We start from the raw sequence: 22,355 nt of genomic DNA, 5'->3' as shown, positions 1-22,355 counted from the left end.
ATGCTTTACCTTGCCTAGATTACCACTAGTAAAAATACCCTAATTCAAGGCCAGTCCAAATACCACAGTTTACATGTAGTCTCACTAACGCCCTAGAGACTAACACCCTGTTGATTGTCCTCAAATCGAGTTTGGAGTTCAGTTCAAGAAGAAAGCAGAGGAGTTTTGTATTGCTTCATTAACAGGAATTTCGTACCGGGGGACTTCTAGTGAAATTGATAAAAAGAAACTCCTTATATTAAATTATCAAAGCTGTTGCGTTAAAGAGCATATTATAAAAGTGCTATAGGCTGGACGGGTGGCTCGTGCCTGTAGTCTGAGTACTTTGGGAGGCCAAGGCAGGAGGATCACTTGAGTCCAGGAGTTCAAAACCAGCCTGGGCAACGTAGTGGGACTCCGTCTCTTTTTCCTTTTTTTAAAAAAATGTTTATACACACACACACACACACACACACACACACACCCACCCCCCCCACAACACACACTATATATATATATATATATATAAAACACATATATTTACTTATTTTATTTATATATATAATTTTTTTTTTTTTTTTAATTTGAGGAGTCTAGCTTCGTCCCCCAGGCTGGAGTGCAATGGTGCAATCTCGGCTCACTGCAACCTCCACCTCCCGGGTTCAAGTGATTCTCCTGCCTCAGCCTTCCAAGTAGCTGGGATTACAGACGTCCACCACCGTGCCTGGCTAATTTTTGTGTTTTTAGTAGAGACGAGGTTTTGCCATGTTGGCCAGGCTCTTGACCTCAAGTGATCCGCCTGCCTCAGCCTCCCAAAGTCCTGGGACTACAGGCTTGAGCCACCGCGCCCGGCCTATTTTTCATGTATTTTTAAAATTTATTCCTCTAGTGTCAAGCGACTCTGTCTCTACAAAATATTTAAAAATCAGCTGGGCATGGTGGTGTGCGCCTCTAGTCACTGCTACTCAGGAGGCACAGGCAGGAGGATCAACTTGAGCCTGGGAGGCTGAGGCTATAGTGAGCCATGATCATGCCGCTGCACTGCAGCCTGGGTGACAGAGTAAGTCCTTGTCTCAAGAAAAATAATGAATAATAATAGTAATAGTCATGGGCTAAGACTGAGAATGGACAAAATGTTAAGGTGAGACAGTTAATCTTACTGAATTATATTCACAAAGAAGCTACAAATGAAGGAATTGGAAAACAAAAGGCCAAGTATAACCAAGACAGTCCTGAAGAACAATAAGTACAAGAACTTGCTCTACCAGGTATTGAGATTTACTATAAAGCTTAATTATTAAGGTGGTATAGTATTGCTTCATCTTCCCTTTCTCTTTCCTTTCTGCACAATTCAGTTATAAAGCCACCAGGCAGGGCAGAGGAAGGTAAGGCTTTCCATGGTGCTTAGGAGCAGGGGTGGGGTTGTTATCATAACCTAAGCAAAGTTACAAGGGTAATCCATATGGGGTAGCCTGGTGTGGAGAGTCAGGGCCCCAGCAACATTAAGGACATCCCTGCAGGATGGCAGCCAGGCTTGGGGGTAAAAGACCCTAAACAGGATGATGAGAGCCTCCCCAAGGAGAGGTCCCAGGTATAGAGTGTCAGAGCCTGAGCAGGTGAGGAAGGCAGCATCTGTGTGTGGTAGGGGGAGAGGGGGCTGGAGTGGAGAAGAAAGAAGATGCATGGGAAAAGAAGGGCATTAGTGGAGGGCTGTAGTGGCAGAGAAGAGAGACCGTAAGAGACTTGAGCGCTGAAAGTCGAGGCACAAACGGAGTTTTAGAATGGAAGAAGATGTCAGCAGGGTCAGCTGGTGTGGGGAAGTCAAGTAGAATGAGGACTGAATTTGTAAATTTATAGGTGTAGATTTGAGCAGTTTAAGTTGTAGGACCAGTAACAGGAGTAACTGTAAATCATAAAAAGAGGAAATAACATGTGTAGACTACTCAAAATGGTGATTGTGGTGGGAGGAGAGAAAAAGGATAACTTGAGGTGGAGATTGGCAGAGCAGAGGGAAAAGTATAGAATGGGAGAGACTGGGTTGTTGCCATGCTTACAAGAAGGGTTCAATAGAGAGAAAAATTGAAGACAAGGGAGTGAAGAAAGATAATTGATATATCAGAATCCTAGAAGAAGGGCAGAGGGGAAGGGATCACATATCCCAGCTGCAATTCAGATCTCCTTCGTTGCTGAGACAGCTTCATTTTTCCTAGTCTTTTGCTGTTACAAATAATACTGTGGTAAATAACCAACCAAGGCCTAGAAAGCAGCATGAAAATTATATGGCTGGCATAGAGCATGCACACACATGTATGCATGTGTATACATATGTACTCCAAAAAAGTATTTTTTTCTTTGAAGAGCATCCTTGGTTGTTGATTATTAGTAGAATGTGACCTTTAGATCTGAGAAAAGCAATTTTAACTAACTAAACCAATTGGATAGACACCTACTTGTGAAAATTTTAGGGAGTTCTCATAAAATCACATGATTTGTGATACTTTAGTAAACTGCTGTGAGAAGCTCTTGTTAGCAGAGTTTGGTATGTAAAGCCAGTCAATGTGTGCTGCATTCTTCAGGGGATGTGCTTAGCATGCAGAACAGGAAATGTCTAAACAGAGCCAGCATTCTTGTTGAGAGAATTTTCCATCCTCCTCCATTTGTGGTTAAGTTCTGAAATTGTTCCTATTTCTTTAGTTTCCACAAGCTTTAATCTCTATAGTAGTTGAATCATATCTATTGTTATTTACAATTCCTATTATAAAATGCATATGTAATTTAAAAAGTTAAAGTTCGCAGTTTTAAATAACTTTTTTGAAGTAATTTTAGACTTACAGAAAAGTTGCAAAAATAGTGCAGAGTTCTATATACCCTTCACGCAGCATCCCCTGATGTTAACTAACCATAATACAATCATCAAAGCTCTGAAATTAACTTTGGTACAATACTGTTAGGTAAACCTGTATTCGAGTTTTACCAGTTTTTCCACTAATATCCTTTTTCCCTTCCAGAATCCAGCCCAGGATCCCATATTGCTTTTTTAAAAAAAAATTTTATTACAGACAGGGCCTCACTATGTTGCCCAGCTTGGTCTCAAACTCCTGGCCTCAGGTAATCCTCCTGTCTCAGCCTGCCAAAGTGCAGGGATTATAGGCATGAGCCAGCACACCTGGCTTCCACATTGCCTTTGTACATTATGTCTCGCCAGTCTTCCCAGTGTGTAACAGTTCCTCAGTCTTGTCTTTCATGACCTTGAGACTTTTGAAGAGTACTGGTTAGTTGTTTTGTAGAATGTCTCTCCCTTTGGGCTTCTCTGATTTCTCATTATTAGATTGAGGTTATGTATTTTTGGCGAGAATATAACAGAATCTAGTATCTTGGTGTGGATATACTTTGAGACTGTGCAGATACCCTGTTTCTGCTCAAACTTTCATTCACTGATTTTAGCATCCACAGTGGATTTTGCCTACAACAATTATTAGTAAAATATTGCTAATAGTTATTTTCTATTTTCTTCATTCTACATTTATTAATTGGAATTCTTCTATCAGGGAGAGTTGTCTTCTTCCCTCCAGTCCAGTTTGAATTCAAGGGATATATAGATATATTATTCTGTGGGCTATGGGAACCTATCATTTCTTTGGTTTCTCAAATTTTTCTAGCTTTGGACATTGAGAGCTCTTTCAGGTTGGCTCCTGTGCTCTTTTGACATACCCCATCCTTTTTTGAATGCTTTCTTCCTTATTGGCACCGTAAGATGCTCTAAGCTGTTGTATTTTCCCTGCCCCACTCTTAAAAATTGGACTACTTCTCAAAGGAGCTCTGGCACATTTTTTGGGAGAAGCGTATTTAGGAACCAAGATCTAGGCATTATTCATTCATTTATTTCTGGTTTGGGTTTTTCCATTAGTTTATACCTCCTTTATAGAATTTTGTATTAGTGTGCATACTAGGGTAAAATAAAAGTAGAGTTTTAAGAAAAAAATGGATTATGTGTTGTAATATTTCATATTGTTTTGTTTATGACAGTGGATAAGGAATTTGGTCTATAAACTCAATTTTTGCTTATAAGCTTTTTTCCTCACATATATCTTCATGTGATAACTTTAGGAACCACCCATAGGTGACTGTTAGGGTTTGGAAGGAAAAAAAGGGTAAAGATTCTATTGTGTTGTATGTTGACCAAGATGCCTATTATGTATGTTGAGAATAGAAACTGGTAAAGATGTAAATAAGCAGCACTTTCAAAATGGCGGTGTTTAAAGCTTGTATTTTAAATGTGACTTCATCTGAGGTAATTGGCACATAGTTATTTATTAATACTTACGTTTACTGTTTAAACAGACTTTTAGAATAGGAGAAGTTGTTTAACATTTTCTACTGAAAAAAATTACCTTTTTCACTCAAAAAAATTTATTGATGCTCACTGTGTTAGGCACAATGCCATGTACTAGAAATGTTGTTAAGGTGCTCAGAGGTCCAAATATTTTCTAAAAGAGGCCTTTATAATTTCTTTTAAAAAGTTATTTTACTACTCAGGAGGCTGAGGTGAGAAGACTGCTTGAAGCCACGAATTCCAGGTTGCAGTTCACTGTAATGGTGCCTGTGAATAGCCATGGCACTTCAGCCTGGGCAATATCGCAAGATCCTGTGTCTAAAAAATTATATTAATTCAGTTTCACAATTTTTAGTAATACTGAAGAATATAGAGTAGGAATGGGAAGTTTCTTCAACCCTAAATTTCATTTTTTTCCCCCAGTCATTGTAAATAGTTGATGTATCCTTGGCATTTTTCTTTACAGGTGCACATAGATATAATATCTTTTTAAGATAAGTGGGTTTATAAGTGTTTTCCTGCTGCTTGCTTTTTTTTTTTTTCCATTTAATGACATAGCTTGACAATCTTTCTACTTTTATATAGAGAGAGCTACCCAAGTTTTTACCTAGTTTTTGATGAAGAGAATGATTAAAGATGATGAGAATCTAGAATCAAAGATCTTATAAATAAACATTAAGTGCTCTTACCACCAAAAAAAGTATGACGTGCTAGATATGTTTATTGGCTTGACTGTGGTGATTGTTTCACAATGTGTATTAAAAAAATCACCTTAACTGTATGCTGTATTTGTCAGTTATATCTCAATAAAGCTAGGGGAAAAAAAAAACCACATCTGTTAAAGAAGAGGCAGTCTGATTCCTACAAAGTGAATCATGCCTTGCTAATCTGTGTATTTTGTATTTTTTATTTTTTTTTGAGATGGAGTTTTGCTCTTGTTGCCCAGGATGTAGTGCAATGGTGTGATCTCGGCTCACTGCAACCTCCTCCTCCTGGGTTCAAGCGATTCTCCTGCCTCAGCCTCCAGGGCAGCTGGGATTACAGGAGCCTGCCACAACGCCCAGCTAGTTTTGTATTTTTAGTAGAGACAAGGTTTCTCCATGTTGGTCAGGCTGGTCTTGGACTCCCGACCTCAGGTGATCCACCTGCCTTAGCCTCCCAAAGTGCTGGGATTACAGGTGTGTGCCACTGCGGCCGGCCTAATCTGTGTATTTTTAAGGGCATAACTGAGAGCTAGCAGCCTTTCAAAAAGACTTTGATGAATTTCCAGACCAAGAGTATTTGAAACTGTTGTTTTGTATTTAAGAGAAACACATCCGTCTCATAGAGGGAAAATGTATAGATAGAAATAAAGAATATGAATAAATAGATTTTTATGAAAAAGGATTTGGGACTGGGCACGTGGCTCATGCCTGTAATCCCAGCACTTTGGGAGGCCAAGGAAGATGGATCACTTGAGCCCAGGAGTTCAAGACCAGCCTGGGCAACAAGGCGATACCAAATCTCTACTAAAAATATAAAAATTTATCCAGGCATGGTGGGGTACACCTGTAGTCCCAGCTACTTGGGAGGCTGAGGTGGGAGAATCACCTGAATCCTGCGAAGTTGAGGCTGCAGCAAGCTGTGATCGTGTCACTGCACTCCAGCCTGGGCGACAGGAGTGAGACCCTGTCTCAAAAAAAATAAGAAAAAGGATTTGGATTTTGGTGATCCTTTGATCATTAGTGTTATCTAACTAATTCAGAAATGATAGAAGGAGGTGTGATAAACATTTCTGAGTATGCTGCACTGGATTATTAGCATGTTAAATAGTCAAAGGGACTGGAATAAACATCAGGAAGATTTCATAAAGTGGTGTAAGTAGAAAAAAAAGGTTAAACAATGAGCTGCATGTTGATAAGTATAAGACACTGATCCAAGTGGTGGCTTCTGAACCATGATATTACTTAAACTAGAGTGTTAAGGTCAGCTTAAGTCAAAACAAAACAAAGCTTCCAAACCCTCATTTTAAACACAGTAGATAATAGATAAATCTTGTATCCTGGGAGATAGTACAAGCCAAAGTTACAGCTGTGTTAAAACCTAGTAAACACATAATTTTTTTCTCTTTTATAATCTTCCCTCTTCCTAGGTCAGCAATAGTCCTGAACCTCAGAAGGCTGTAGAACAGGAGGTGAGAATGGTGCTTCTTAACATTTTGCAAAAAGTATACTAAAGTGATTAACTATTGATTACTTCCTCAACTGCTATTCTCAAGACATCAGATGCTCAGCTTGGAAGACTATTGTTGTAATTCACTGAAATATAAAAGAAAATTATTTCCACTGTAGTGGTTGTCAGGGCTTTACTGCAATCTGTAATTTATTCCTTCCCCAAAGTAAGCATTTTTAAATAAAGGAAAGAAAATATAAGTAAATTCTGTGAAATTCAGCCTGTTTGCATTTATCCAGCTCTATGTAATGGTATACTTTCCAGAAATACCTTCTTCAGGGCATAATGTATGTAACTTGTATTTGTCCTGAATGTGGCCTAGTGTGTCATCTTACAGTGGACTGCTTCCTTAGTTTAATAGAGTTCTTCATCTCCAATCAGGGCACCATCCAGCTTTATTCATCAAACATCTGTTAAGAGCCTACTATGCGCCAGGTGTGGTGGCTCATGCCTGAAATCCCAGCACTCTGCCGAGGCAGGCGGATCACTTGGTCAGGAGTAGGAGTTCAAGACCAGCATGGCCAGTATGGTGAAACCTTGTCTCTACTAAAAATACAAAAATCAGCCAGGCATGGTAGCAGACACCTGTAATCCCAGGTACTTAGGAGTCTGAGGCAGGAGAATTGCTTGAACCCGGGAGGTGGAGGTTGCAGTGAGCTAAGATGGTGCCACTGCCCTCCAGCCTGGGCAACACAGCGAGACTCCATCTCAAAAAAAAAAAAAAAAAAAAGCCTGCTACATGTCAGGCTTGATATGCTGGGCACTGGGGATAACAGGATATCTGTGACTTTCTCCTACATTCTAGGTCAGGGGTTGACCTGGGTCCATGGAAGCCCTCTAGCATCAACAGTGAAACAGTATCCTCTTCCTTCGAAATATACTCAGAGTTAGGACATTCATACCTTTCCTTTAATAATTTGAATTCTCTTGAAGCTACCATTCTGTTTACACTTAGATGGATTTTACCTAAATGTGAGTATCTAGAGTTAAGGTTTTTAGTGTTTCCTTTGGGTCACAGACTCTTAGGAGTCAAATTATTTGAAACTCTCCAGAAGAATGTATGTACACACCATTTTGTAACTCTTTTATGCCACATAGCTGTAAATCAAAAGAGTTTTAAGAACCAATGCTTTAGAGACTTACTTTTACTTGGGGAGAAAGAAATGTAGGTATAAAAGTATAATTGTGTTAATAGTGAGGGATCCTATGTGGGGCTAGTTACTCGTTTGTAGTTTTGTCTTTATTTTCATTTGGCTTAAAACCCTCAAATCTAAGAGACAAACTTAGGTAGCAGAGTTGCTTGCCTTTATATGGCTTATTTCAGAAGTTAGGCTACTCAGGAAAACACTACATTGGCATGTAGTGTCTGTAAGTTGAACTGAATGGGATAATTCATTTTCTCTAGTTGTAAACATAGTTTATAGTCTGTTAGAAAATAGTTATGCTGCAATGCCAGATAATCCATGACATATATATTCTATATAGCACTAAGCACATGGTGCATTTGGTAAATGGAACAACTGAAAATATTTTGAAGAGCTTATAGACTTTTAGCCTGATATCTAAAACCCATAAGAAAATGGCACAAAGACCAGATTGCTTTTACTGCAGTATCTCAAGTGAAACTGAAAGTAATGACGTTTATTTTGTGTGTGTGGTAAAAACACATAAAAATTACCATCTTACGACCTCTGATGTGGTCTCCACAGGGAGGAAAAAAATGACCATTTTAACCATTTTAAAGTATATAGTTCAATAGCATAAGTATACAGTTCAATAGTGTTATGTATATTCATATTATTGTAAAACAGCACCAGAGCTTTTTCATCTTGCAAATCTAAAACTCTACACTCATTAAATAATAACTTCCTTTCCAACTACTGTAGCCCCCGGAAACTACCATTTTACTTTATGTTTCTATGAATTCGATGTCACATATTAAATACCGCACATAAATAGAATTATGTAGTGTTTGTCTTTTTGAGACTGGCTTATTTCATTTAGCATAATGTCCTCAAGGTTCATTCATGTTATAGCATGTGACAGAATTCCCTTCCTTTTTAAGGCTGAGTAATATTTATTTGATTGTATGTGTACACCATATTTTGTTTATTTATTTGTTAATGGACATTTGGGTTGGTTTCACCTTATGGCTGTTACGAATAATGCTTTTATGAATACATACCCAGAAGTGAGATTGCTGGATGATATGGTAGTTCTATTTTTAATGTTTTTAGGAACTTTCGTACTGTTTTCCAGAGTGGTTGCATCATTTTACAATCCTACCAACAATGCACAAGTGTCTAATGTATTCACATCCTCTTTTTCTTGATAGTGGTCATCCTGATGGGGGCCAGGTGATGATATCTCATTGTGGTTTTGATTTGCATTTCTCCAATGATTAGTGGTGTTGATCATCATTTTATATGCTTCTTGGCCATTTGTGTTACATCTGTTTTTTTTTCAAAGCACAATTTAAATATGCACAGACATGCCATTCTTTTATATGCACTTCCAAATCTTGTACTAGCTTTTTGTGAACATTCTCTAGTGACATGTACACCTATGATGTGGCAGTTCCCTAAAGGCTCTAAAGGGGAAAATGGGGCTATAAAATAAATATGTTAGAAAGAGACTTGATGACTGCGTAAGTCTCCATGTTTGCCACCACTCATGCCATTGAAAAAGATATCTTAATGATGTCAGACAATAGGATTTGATAGGCTAGTGGTCATTTGCAGTCAAGAGTATTAGCCAAAACAGCACAACCTGGCAAGTGACCTGTAAAGTCTAATATAAAATAGGAATTTGCAGTGTCAAGAAGCCATAGATTGAATGTGAAATGACAGCATGCAACTCCCCTGGAACTTTATGTTGAATGATTCATAATAAATGCTTTTCAATTAGGACCTCTTAAGAATTTTCCCTTGTTTGCATACATAGTCATGTGTCGCTTAACAACAGAGATACATTCTGAGAAATGTGTACTTAGGTGATTTTGTTGTAGGAACATCATAGAGTGAATTTACGCAAACCTAGACAGTATAGCTTACTACACACCTGAACTATATGGTATGGCCTGTTGCTCTTAGGCTGCAACCTGTGCAGCATGTACTGAATACTGTAGGCAGTTGTAACACAGTGGTAACTATTTTGTGTACCTAAACATAGAAAAGATACATTAAAAATACAATATGAAAAATTTAAAATGGTATACCTCTATAGGGCACTTACCGTGGATGGAGTTTGCAGGACTGCAAATGCTCTTGGTGAGTCAGTGAGTGAGCAGTGAGTGAATATGAAGGCCTAGAGCATTACTGGACATTATTGTAGACTTTATAAAATGCTGTCCACTTAAACTATACTACATTTATTTAATTTTTTTCTTCAATAATAAATTAACCTTAGCTTACTGTAACTTACTTACTTTATAAACTTTAAATTTTTTTACCTTTTTGATTTTTTTGTAATAATGTTTAGCTTAAAACACAAACACATTGTATAGCTCTATGAAAATATTTTCTTTATATCCTTATTCTATAAGCTTTTATCTATTTAAAAAAATTTTTTTTTTTTTTTTTGCTTTTTAAACTTTTTTGTTAAAAACGAAGACACACACATATTATTAGCCTTGGCCTACACAGGGTCAGGATCATCAATGTCAGTATCTTCCACCTCCACATCTTGTCCCACTGGAAAGTTTTCAGGAGCAATGACACACATGGAGCTATCACCTCCTATGATGACAGTGCCTTCTTCTAGAGTACTTCCTGAAGGACCTACCTGAGGCTGTTTTATAGTTAACTTTATTATTATTTTTAAGTAGAAGGAGGAGTATACTTTAAAATAACAATGAAAATTTTAGTAAATACATAAACCAGTAACATAATTGTTTATCATTATCAAGTATTATGTACTGTATAGAATTGTATGTACTATACTTTTGTACACCTGGCAGTGCAATAGTTTTGTTAACACACTAGGGCATCGCACTGGGATATTATGACAGTTGCAACATCACTGGGCAACAAGAATTTTTCAGCTTCATTTTAATCTTATGGGACCACCACTATATATGCTGTATGCTGTCTATTATTGACCAAAATGTCATTATGCAGATGTGGCACATGATCGTATTATCTTATGAGTGTACTGTTGACCAAAAGTAGTATATTTTAATTTTTAACAGGTCGATGATTTTTTTTTTTTTTTTGAGACAAGGTCTTGCTCTGTTGTCCAGGCTGGAGCACAGTGGTATGATCTTGGCTCACTGCAACCTCTTCCCACTTCTGGATTCAAGTGATTCTCGTGCCTCAGCCGCCCAGGTAGCTGGGACTACAGGCATATGCCACTATACCCAGCTAATTTTTGTATTTTTAGTAGAGATGAGTTTTCAGCATGTTGGCCAGGCTGGTCTCAAACTTCTGACCTCAAGTGATCCACCTGTCTTGGCCTCCCAAAGGGCTGTGATTACACACATGAGCCACTGTGCTTAGCCTCATTCTGTCTTTAGTTGGAGGCAGTTAGTGAGGTGTAATGCAAGAATATTGTGCCCCTGGCCAAATGCTTTGTCCGATTTCCCATCTAAGTGCTTTTCTGCTAATTTTAGAAGCTTTATGTCACCACTGCCTGGGATACCAAGAAGAAAGACCTCTTTCAAAAATGGTTTCCCAGCCGGGCGCAGTGGCTCACATCTCTAAACCCAGCACTTTGGGAGGCTGAGGCAGGCGGATCACCTGAGGTCAGGAGTTCGAGACCAGCCTGACCAACATGGAGAAACCCCATCTCTACTAAAAATACAAAATTAGCTGGGCATGGTGGCGCATGCCTGTAATCCCAGCTACTCGGGAGGCTGAGGCAGGAGAATCACTTGAACCTGGGAGGCAGAGGTTGCGGTGAGCCAAGATTGTGCCATTGCACTACAGCCTGGGGCAACAAGAGCGAAACTTCGTCTCAAAAAAAAAAAAAAAAGAAAAGAAAAGAAAAAGAAAAGGGCTCAACCCCTAAAATCAGAGCTTTTCCCTTCTCAGCTCTCATGCTGTATCTCTGGGATCTAGTTGTCAGAAATATAGCCCACACATTGGGCTATTTTAAAGAGTGTAAAATATTTTTATGTGGTAAGTATAAAAGGGAAGTAAGTTACATATAAGTAAATCTCATTTTATTTGGATAGCCTAGGATAAATTTAAAACATAATTTTCTTCTAAGTAGATCCTAATTAACCACTTCCTTGTAGCCTGAAACCTTGGGATTGCTGAGATATCATGGTCCCTTTCCTGTTTTAGGTTCAGCATTCTCCTGGTTATTTCTTTTTTTTTTTTTTTTTTTTTTTTCTCTTTTCACCCCATGATATCTAGACTGTCTCCTGGTTATTTTATTTCATGCTCCCAGATCCACAGATGAATTTGGAAAGTAGGCCTTTGCCACACTTCATATGTTGTGAACTTTTAAATTACTAAATACAATTTTTTCTGAGGTGAAAATAACCTGCCTTTTGTGGGGAGTGGGGGACTGGAATAATAAGGAGGAAGAAGAAATAATTTCTCTATATTTAAGAGGTAAATGAGAATTCCAAGATTGACCTCAAATTATTTATTTTTGACATAGTTTCAAAGGCATATCACTTTCTCATATAGATGAACTCAATATTCTCTAGGGCTTTCTGAATCCGCCGTCTTAATGGGTTTTAAGTGCTTTCATCAACACTGTTTATCAGAAATACAGACTGTTTATTTTATATTTTTAAATGTGTGTTACGTTTGAAACTTTTAAAGAATGAGAATTCATGTACATGATAACATGGGTGCAATCTCAGCTCACTGCAGCCTCTGCCTCCTGGGTTCAAGCGATTCTCATGCTTTAGCATTCCTCGTAGCTGGAACTACAGGCGTGCACCACCATGCTGGGCTAATTTTTGGCATTTTTAGTAGAGACAGTGTTTCACCAGGTTTCCCAGGCTGGTCTCAAACTCCTGGGCTCAAGTGATATGCCCACCTCAACCTCTCAAAGTGCTGGGATTACAGGCATGAGCCAACCATGTCCAGCCAAATACCACTTATTTTTTAATCGAGTATACATCAAAGCAAAGACAATGCAAATGGTGCTCAGAGGGACTTGTAGTTGTTTTCACTATCAATCTCTTTGGCTCCAGAGGTGTTAAATACTGTCAGTTTTTTTTTTTTATTATTAATACTGTCAGTCTTTTTGACTCAACTCCAAACAAATGAATTTGCTGGAATTAGTAGGTTTCTATCTGATATTTTTATATTTTATATTGGGTGCCAGTTACCAATTCAAGAAAATAGCAATTTTTTTTTTTTTTTTTGAGACGGAGTCTCACCCTGTCACCAGACTGGAGTGCGGTGGCACAATCTTGGCTCACTGCAACCTCCGTCTCCTGGGTTCAATGATTCCTCTGCCTCAGCCTCCCGAGTACCTGGGATTACAGGCATGTGCCACCATGCCTGGCTAATTTTTGTATTTTTAGTAGAGACGGGGTTTCCCCATGTTGGCCAAGCTGGTCTGGAACTCCTGACCTCAACTAATCCACCTATCTCGGCCTTCCAAAGTGCTGGGATTACAGGCGTGAGCCACTGCACCTGGCCATTTTTTTTTTTTTTTTTTTTTGAGATGAAGTCTTGCTCTGTTGCCCAAGCTGGAGTGCAGTGGTGCAATCTTGCCTCACTGAAACCTCTGCCTCCTGGGTTCAAGCGATTCTCCTGCCTCAGCCTTTTTTATTTTATTGTGGTAAGAACATTTAATATGAGATCTACCCTCTAAAAATTTTAAGTGTACAATACATTATTATTGTTTTATGTGATGGGATCTTGCTCTGTTGCCCAGGCCATTCAAGCGATTCTTGTGCCTCAGCCTCCGAAGTAGCTGGGATTACAGGCATACATGAAGTATTGTACAATTTTTTTTTTTTTTTTTTTTTTGAGACAGAGTCTTGCTCTTGTTGCCCAGACTGGAGTGCAATGGTGCAATCTCGGCTTACTGCAACCTTTGCCTCCTGGGTTCAAGTGATTCTCCTGCCTCAGCCTCGCTAATAGCTGGGATTACAGACGTGTGCCACCACGCCCGGCTGATTTAGAGACGGAGTTTCTCCATGTTGGCCAGGCTTGTCTCGAACTCTTGACCTCAGGTGATCTGCCTGCCTCGTCCTCCCAAAGTGCTGGGATTACAGGCATGAGCCACCACGCTTGGCCAAAGTATTGTACTGTTAACATGGATATACTATTTTATTTTTATATGTTGTGTAAAATATATTGTACAATATATTATAATTAATATGTACAATATACTGTAATTAATAGTGATACAGTATTGCAGCTGCCATTAAAATGATGTTGACATCAGTGTGTAATTTTATCACTAATGCTTTTCCTTCTTTGGAGAGAGTCTCGCTCTATCCCCCAGGCTGGAGTGCGGTGGTGCGATCTCAGCTCACTGCAACCTCTGCCTCCTGGGTAGCTGGAATTACAGGCACCTGCCACCATGCCTAATTTTTGTATTTTTAGTAGATTACGGGTTTCGCCATGTTGGCCAGGCTGGTCTCAAACTCCTGACCTCAGGTGATCCGCCTGCCTGGGCCTCCCAAAATGTCGGGATTTCAGGTGTGAGCCACCGAGCCTGGCTGCTAATGCCTTTCGTATTTTATTTTCAAATTTTCTATTTAGAAAAATCGGCTGGGAGCAATGGCTCACGCCTGTAATCCCAGCACTTTGGGAGGCTGAGGCCAGCAGATCGCTTGAGGCCAGGCGTCTGAGACCAGACTGGGCAGCGTGGCAAAACTCCGTCTGTACCAAAAATACAAAAAATTAGTGGGGCATGGTGACGCACGCCTGTAATCATAGGCGCTCAGGGGACTGAGGCACGAGAATCGCTTGAGCCCGGAAGGTGGAGGTTGCATTGAGCTGAGATTATGCCACTGCACTGCAGCCTGGGTGACAAGAATGAGACTCTGTCTTAGAAAAAAAAAGAAGAATCTCATGTACGCCTGGAAAAATACGATTTACTTAAATATTTCCCAATTATTTGCAGAGGAGCTAGAGAGATTATTTATTGATAATCGGTGACTCTTTATTGCCTTTTAAAAAAATTGTAACTTTCTCTGGGCAAATTTATTTCTTAACCAATTTTTAAAGTACTTTAGAATAAATTACTCAATTAAAATTTCTTTTAAATTACTTCTATTTGTAGGTTGAACTTTCTGATGTTAGCCAAGGTGGATCTAAAGCTACCACTTCAGCATCAATAGCTAAATCGATGTGGCAATAATTCCTGCTGATACTCCCTTAAGGGAATTATATATAGTATATATAATTTATAATTAAAATATTATAAATATAATAAATTATAAAAATATATAATTATGTATTATAATTATACTAACAGTTACTATTATAATAGTTATAAAATATAAAAATATATAATTATGTATTTAGAATTATACAAATAGTTACTATTATAATAATAGTTAATATTTTAAATTCTTAGTATGTGTGAAACACATTGCTAAGCCATAATGTAGAATAACTTAATAAGAATCTTAAGAAGTAGATACTGTTATCTATATTTTACAGATGATAAAACAAAGGTTTAGAAAGAATACATTACTTACCCAAGGTCATACATTTAGTGAATGATAAATTCACTTAATTTACCCTAACCCTGATTTATTATTATTATTATTATTATTATTATTATTATTATTTTGAGATGGAGTTTCACTCTTGTTGCCCAGACTGGATGCGATCTCAGCTCACTGCAACCTCTGCCTCCCGGGTTCAAGTGTTTCTCCTGCCTCAGCCTCCCGAGTAGCTGGAATTGCAGGCATGCGCCACCATGCCCAGCTAATTTTTTGTATTTTTGGTAGAGACAGGGTTTCTCCATGTTTGTCAGGCTGGTCTTGAACTCCCGACCTCAGGTGATCCGCCTGCCTCAGCCTCCCAAAGTGTTGGGATTACAGGTGTGAGCCACCGCACCCGGCCTATTGTTATTATTATTATTATTATTAGTGGTGGTGGCTGTAAACTTTTTGTCAGTTTCTCTTTTCTTAAAACCTGGGTGCTCCAAAAGAACTGCTTCATTTTTGATAGCCACTGGACAATTGTTTATAATTATTTTGGAGCTGCAAACCCCTTTGAATATCTGATAAAAGCTATGATTCTCTTCCCAGAGAAATACACTGTACACAAATTTTTGCATACAATTTCAATTTGCATATACCTCTTGAAACCTATCTGTAGATCCTATAATAGTGATCAAATTTCAATGAGTATGTAATTCACCTGGATTGCTTGTTAAAATATAGATGACCTATTCTCACTGCCCAAAGTTTGGTGCATTAAGTCTAGAGTTGGACTTAGACTCTGTCTACTCCTCCCTACTCCCTACTCTTTTCTCTTTTTTCAAAGAGACAGGGTCTTGTTGGGCTCAAGGGATCCTCCCGCCTCAGCTGGGATTACAGGCATGTGCGTGGCTGGAATCTGCCCCCTCTCCCCGCTTTTTTTTTTTTTTTTTGAGATGGAGTCTAGCTCCGTTGCTGAGGTGGGAGTGCAGTGGCGTGATCTCAGCTCACTGCAACCTCCGCCTCCCAGGTTCAAGTAATTCTCCTGCCTCAGCCTCCCAAGTAGCTGGGATTATAGGCGCCTGCCACCATGCCTGGCTACTTTTTGTATTTTTAGTAGAGACGGGGTTTCACCATGTTGGCTAGGCTGGTCTTGAACTCCTGACCTCGTGATCCGCCTGCCTCGGCCTCCCAAAGTGTTGGGATTACAGGTGTGAGCCACGGCGTTTTAACAAGCACTTTAAGCACTTCAAATGATTTAGATGCAGGATATTTTAATACCACACTTTACAAAGATACCCGAGGTTAAGAATTTGGTTATTCTACTTCTGTTTTAGATCAGCTATTACAGAGTATGTGTTCTAAATGTTCTAAAGTAGGTCTTTATTACCAAGTGATTGTACAATATTGCAATTGCCATTAAGAATGATGTTGACATTAATGTATAGTTTTATTGCTAATAATTCTTTTATTTTCAAATTCTCTGTTTAGAAAAATCTCATTTGAAAAAATACAGTTTACTTAAATATTTCCCGATTATTTGCAGAGGGTCTAAAGAGAGTACTTACCGGTAATCAGTGGCTCTTTATTGCCTTTATTTTGGAAAAAAAAATAGAACTTTCTTTGGTAGATTTATTTCTCAACCCATTTAATGTGGTTTAGAGTAAATTCGTCATTTAAAATTTTATTTTAAATTATTTTTATTTGTAGGATGAGCTTTCTGATGTTAGCCAAGGCGGATCTAAAGCTACCACTCCAGCATCAACAGCTAATTCAGATGTGGCAACAATTCCTACTGATACTCCCTTAAAGGAAGAAAACGAAGGATTTGTGAAGGTTACAGATGCGCCAAATAAGTCAGAGATAAGCAAACACATTGAAGTACAGGTAGCCCAGGAAACTAGAAATGTATCTACTGGTGAGTGACCCTAGTTCTTTACTTACTAGGAAAGTATTCAGTAAACCTGGATAATGTGGGTATGAGAAAATATGTCTTTGTGGGTGTTGCCTGCTTTGTATTTATAAAATAGGCAGATATAGTTGGCCCTCTATATCTGTGGTTCTGCATCTGTAGATTGAAAATATTTGAAAAAAAAATGATAGCTGTGCCTGTACTAAACATGTACATACTTTTTTCTTATTATCCCCTAAACAGTACAGTATGACAATTATTTACATAGCATTTACATTGTATTAGGTATTATAAGTAATCTAGAGATGATTTAAAGTATATGGGAGGATATTGATAAGTTGTATGCAAATACAATGCCATTTTATATAAGGGACCTGAGCATCCATGGATTTTGGTATTGTGGTGGGTTCTGGAACCAATCCCCCATGGATACTGAGATAAGACTGCACTTAATTGTATTCAATTGTAAATAAGCTTAAAAGAGGTAATGTTTAAATAGTCTTGGAGAGAAACTATTGGGGCCAGGAGTTGGGGGCCAGGAGGTCACAGAACCTAAAAGACGGGAGGACAGTTCTTTTCTGTCCCCTATCTTAGTTTAGTCTTTGTCTTTAGTTCCTTTAAATTCCATCTTTTAAATAAGAATGAAAGCAGGGCCTTGGATATATCGTACTGTGTGTTCCACGAAACACAAAGGAAAACTTTCTTTGGTTGCTTATTAGTTTTTGATACGATCTGTTAACTGAATATGTGATATATTGTATAATGCTGTATTTCCTAAAATCCAGTCTTGCACATTTTTAAAAAATGTTCAAATGATACCTTTACACCCATAAAAACAACAGGATTTTTATATTGGGGTACTGTGTAATATATGTATTATTTATTTCATCATGTCCTTTTTTAAGGCTCTGCTGAAAATGAAGAAAAGTCAGAAGTTCAAGCAATCATCGAATCTACTCCTGAGCTGGATATGGACAAAGATCTCAGTGGATATAAAGGTTCAAGGTAACATAAATGTTAGATGAAGACATATTCTGCACCCCCCCACCCCCAACTCCCATAAACACTGTTCTCCAGTCTCTGGACAAAATGGATTCAGATGTTTTGTTGAAGAAATGTTAGTATTATATTCTAATTCCTATTCTTGAAACTGGACACTGTACATGGTTTAAATTTTTTGTTAAATGTTATCTTTGCAGGATCACAAATTAGGTGTATGAGCAGGAAGGATGGTGTCTTAGTCTATTTTGTACTGCTATAGCAAAATACCAGAGTGGGTAATTTATATATTTATTTATTTGTTTATTTTTTTGAGACAGAGTTTTGCTCTTGTTGCCCAGGCTGGAGTGCAATGGTGCGATCTCGGCTCACCGCAACCTCTGCCTCCCAGGTTCAAGCAGTTCTCCTCCCTCAGCCTCCCTAGTTGCTGGGATTACAGACATGTGCCACCACGCCTGGCTTATTTTGTATTTTTAGTAGAGACGGGGTTTCTCCATGTTGGTCAGGCTGGTCTCGAACTCCCAACCTCAGGTGATCCACCCGCCTCGGCCTCCCAAAGTCCTGGGATTACAGTCGTGAGCCACTGCGCCCAGCCTTGTTTATTTTTTTGAGATGGAGTCTCGCTCTGTAGCCCAGGCTGGAGTGCAGTGGTGCAATCTCAGCTCACTGCAACCTCTGCCTCCCAGGTTCAAGTGATTCTCCTGCCTCAGCCTCCCGAGTAGCTGGGATTACAGGCACCCACCACCATGCCTAGCTAATTTTTTTTTTGTATTTTTAGTAGAGACGGGGTTTTGCCATGTTGGCCAGGCTGGTGTCAAACTCCTGAGGTGATCAGCCTGCCTCGGCCTCCCAAAGTGCTGAGATTACAGGCATGAGCCACTGCACCTGGCCAATTTATAAAGAACAGAAATTAATTTTCTCACAGTTCTGGAGGCTAGGAAGGCCAAGATCAAGGTGCTGGCAGGGTCAAGTGTCTGGTGAGGGCTGCTCTTTGCTTTCAAGTTGGTGCCTTGTTGCTGCATCCTCTGGAGGGGAGGAACTCTGTGTCTTCACATAGAAGAAGGACAAGTGAGCCCTGAACACTGGATATAGCCTCATTATTCTATAAGGACCCCAATCCTGTTTATAAGGGAGAAGCCCTTATGGCCTAATCACCTCTTGAAGGCCCCATCTTAATACTATCACATTGGCAACAGCTGAATTTTATAGGGGACACATTCAAACTATAGCAGATAGGGGAAAAAAGACAGCCAAGACATATCCCATACTTTCTGTAACTTGAAGAAACCAAGAAGCGGGAGTGAAGGAAGTAACAGAGTGGACATGGCAGGGCTGGCAGCGGTGCTACTTTGAGGGCATGAAACACACCTTTGGCTATGGAGCATGCTTATTTTAGGGCCAGCAGCCGGGTACTCCAGCCTGCCGGACACTTCAGTCCAGCCCCCTCCTGACTGGGGCTTGTTACTCACAAGATTGCATTGTCCCAGACACTAACTTGGGTCCAGGGCCCCTCCCCCTAGCACTTACCTGGAGTTTGTGCATGTTTCCTGCTGCTGGGTGGGTTCAGAAGGTGATTTCTTTTTTATGTGTACATATGCTAAATAAATGTAATTTAAAAAACAAAACAAAAAAGTTTGAACCAACTTTTGTACCTTCCACCAGATCAGGAAGAGAGAATGTACTTCCATCTTGAGAAGTGTAATCTCATTATTGGAAGAAATTAGTCTCATTTTAGTATCATTTTACATGGGAAGGCTGTTTAGTGGTAGGAAGAAAATAGTTAGATCTCATCTTTTTTTTTTTGAGATGCAGTCTCGCTGTGTCGCCTAGGCTGGATGCAGTGGTGCTATCTCAGCTCACTCCAACCTTCACCCCACTCCCACCCCCACCCCCTCCCCCGGGTTCAAGCGATTCTCTCACCTCAGCCTCCCAAGTAGCTGGGACTGCAGGTGCACACTGGGCTACTTTTTGTATTTTTAGTAGAGATGGGGTTTTACCACGTTGGCCAGGCTGGTCTTGAACTCCTGAGCACCAGTGATCCGCCTGCCTCAGCCTCCCAAAGTGCTGGGAGATTAGATATCATCTTAATCAGGATTATCCAAAATACATTGATGCTCAAGAATGTCAGACAGGAGCTACTGCCTTTCTTTTCATTTCTTCCATAAAGTTTATCCTTTAATTAATTAATGACTATAAAAATACAAGCCATTTATTGATCTCTGTTAAGCATTGTGCAGTCAGTACTCTGTAGCGGTTAAAAGCATAGACCCTAGAGTAAGACTGCATGGGTTCAAATCCTGTCTTGGATTTGAATCTTAGGTATGTTTTCTCATCTATAAAACAGCTTTGTGTTAATACCTCAGATGGTTGTGAGGATTAAATGAATCAATATATGATAAATCATTGCAAAATGCCCCATTCAATAAATGTTAAGTAATATTGTTTTCATCATGATTTTATATAATTTGATCCTAATTACAACCTTATGAGGTAGATCTTTTTATCCTTATTTTATAAATAAAGAGACTTAGAACTTGTTCAAAGTAGCTTGTCCCAGATTACCAAGCTAGCAAGAGGTGGACTTGGGATTCAAATCCAGAACCCTCTGTCTCTCTCTCTCTCTCTCTCTCTCAGGCAGGTTCTCATTCTGTCACCACTCTTTTTCCTGGATCCTACATCACCCTGCTTCTTGATTTATGCCTTTGTTTTGACAGAGCATATCCTTACTAGCTTTCTGGGTAAAGGGTGCACAACTCTATCACTTCTTAGCTCTCTCTTATGCTATTTGTCTTCAGGTATCTAAAATAACATGTCCGTCCTGCCCCTCCTTCATCCCTCCCTTTTTCAGCTGAGATTCTGTGAGAAAATGTAGTCCTAATGCCCTAAGGCATCTCTTGTATATAATGAATTAGCTATGCTCCTGTGCGTCTAGAATAGGATTCTAGGTATGTACTTACCTTGGGAGAATGGAGAAAATACTCACTTAAATCCTTTTCTGTATTTTGTAGATCAAATACGGAACCCTGGTTGAAAAAGGCTATGATGCTAGCTGTTGGCTTTCTGTAGTAGATGAGGATATAATGCCTAAACCACCATCCTTTCATCCTCCTAATATTATATATTTCAAATTCTGTTAGTTAAATTCATTATTTATATCAGTATGACTATATAAAATTAATCTGTAATTCTACTTAGCCACAGAATACAGTATAATTACATTTCATTAATTTTTTTATTTTTTTCCCTCCTCCGAGACGGAGTCTCGCTTTGTTGCCCAGGCTGGAGTGCAGTGGTGTGATCTCGGCTCACTGCAACCTCTGCCTCTCAGGTTCAAGCAATTCTCCTGCCTCAGCATCCTAATTGGGATTACAGGCGTGAGCCACCATGCCTGGCTAATTTTTGTATTTTTAGTAGAGACGGGGTTTCACCATGTTGGTCAGGCTGGTCTCAAACTCCCGACCTCATGATCCACCCACCTTGGCCTCCCAGTGCTGGGATTACAGGCCTGAGCCACTGCTACGGCCCATTTCATTTCTTTTACAACCTTTTGTTCTTCTGAAATTAATAAAGCCTTGGGTTATTTTGTTTCTTTTCCTTATGTTTCTGTGGACCTGTTACTAAATCATTGGCAGACACTATGCAATTCATAAATGTAAAAGTCCCCAATATGACCAAACACAAAACCTGCCTGTTTCCTAGGGCTTACTCTCCTGCAGCCTCCTATTCCCATTCTCCAATTGAGACTGCTGTCATATTTGTTCTGATTCTGGAATATGCCCTCACTATCATCCCTGGAATTCTTTTCACCTTTCTCCTCTGTTGTATCTTTTGTTTCCTGGATGCCACATCATCCTGCTTCTTGATTTATGCCTTTGTTTTGACGGAACATATCCTTACTAGGTTTCCTGGCAAAGGGTGCATGACAAGTAAATTTTTTTTTTTGAGCACTATGAACTTGAATGTTACAAATTTCATAAGAAGACATACTTGATAGTTTGGCTAGATAAAGAACTATATGGGTTGGGAGATTTTTTTTCCATCAGAATTGCAAAGACATTACTTCATTTTCATGTTGAGTTCAGGGTGTTGTTATTTGAGTTCATGCTCGTTTTTATATACTTTCTGAAATCTTTTAAGATTGTCACTTTCTTGATTTTTTAAAAATTAATGATACTGTGCTTGGTGTAGGTGTCTTTTTTGTATCTTCTTATATGAAGTAAGTCTTTTCATCTGAACATTCCTATCTTCCAGTCCTGGGAAATTTTATCTCTTTCTTCTTATTGTTGTTTGTTCTGCTCTCGTTCTGGAACACCTCTTAGGTATGCATTGAACATCCTGGAGTGACTGTC

The 22,355-nt window shown here is 39.1% G+C and overlaps 1 protein-coding gene across 11 annotated transcripts in view; it reads left to right on the top strand.

Annotated features, from left to right (window-relative positions):
• Positions 1-22,355, top strand: part of SPAG9 (sperm associated antigen 9) — a 158,257-nt gene that overhangs the window by 82,315 nt on the left and 53,587 nt on the right. For 6 of the 11 annotated variants that reach the window (XM_003817430.6, XM_008970634.4, XM_034942481.3 and 3 more), the window contains 2 exons: positions 16,806-17,013; positions 17,913-18,012. In XM_003817430.6, the coding sequence (XP_003817478.3) occupies positions 16,806-17,013; positions 17,913-18,012 (308 nt within the window). Of the gene's footprint in view, positions 1-6,443; positions 6,486-16,805; positions 17,014-17,912; positions 18,013-22,355 lie in introns of all 11 variants that reach the window. The other 5 variants (XM_003817431.5, XM_055101990.2, XM_055101991.2 and 2 more) reach the window with 1 other exon arrangement.

The sequence above is a fragment of the Pan paniscus genome, chromosome 19 (assembly GCF_029289425.2).
Source record: "Pan paniscus chromosome 19, NHGRI_mPanPan1-v2.0_pri, whole genome shotgun sequence".
In the NCBI taxonomy this organism is placed as follows: Eukaryota; Metazoa; Chordata; class Mammalia; order Primates; family Hominidae; genus Pan; species Pan paniscus.
Note: the sequence above shows the minus strand (reverse complement) of the source record. Positions and strands in the feature narration are given on the sequence as shown.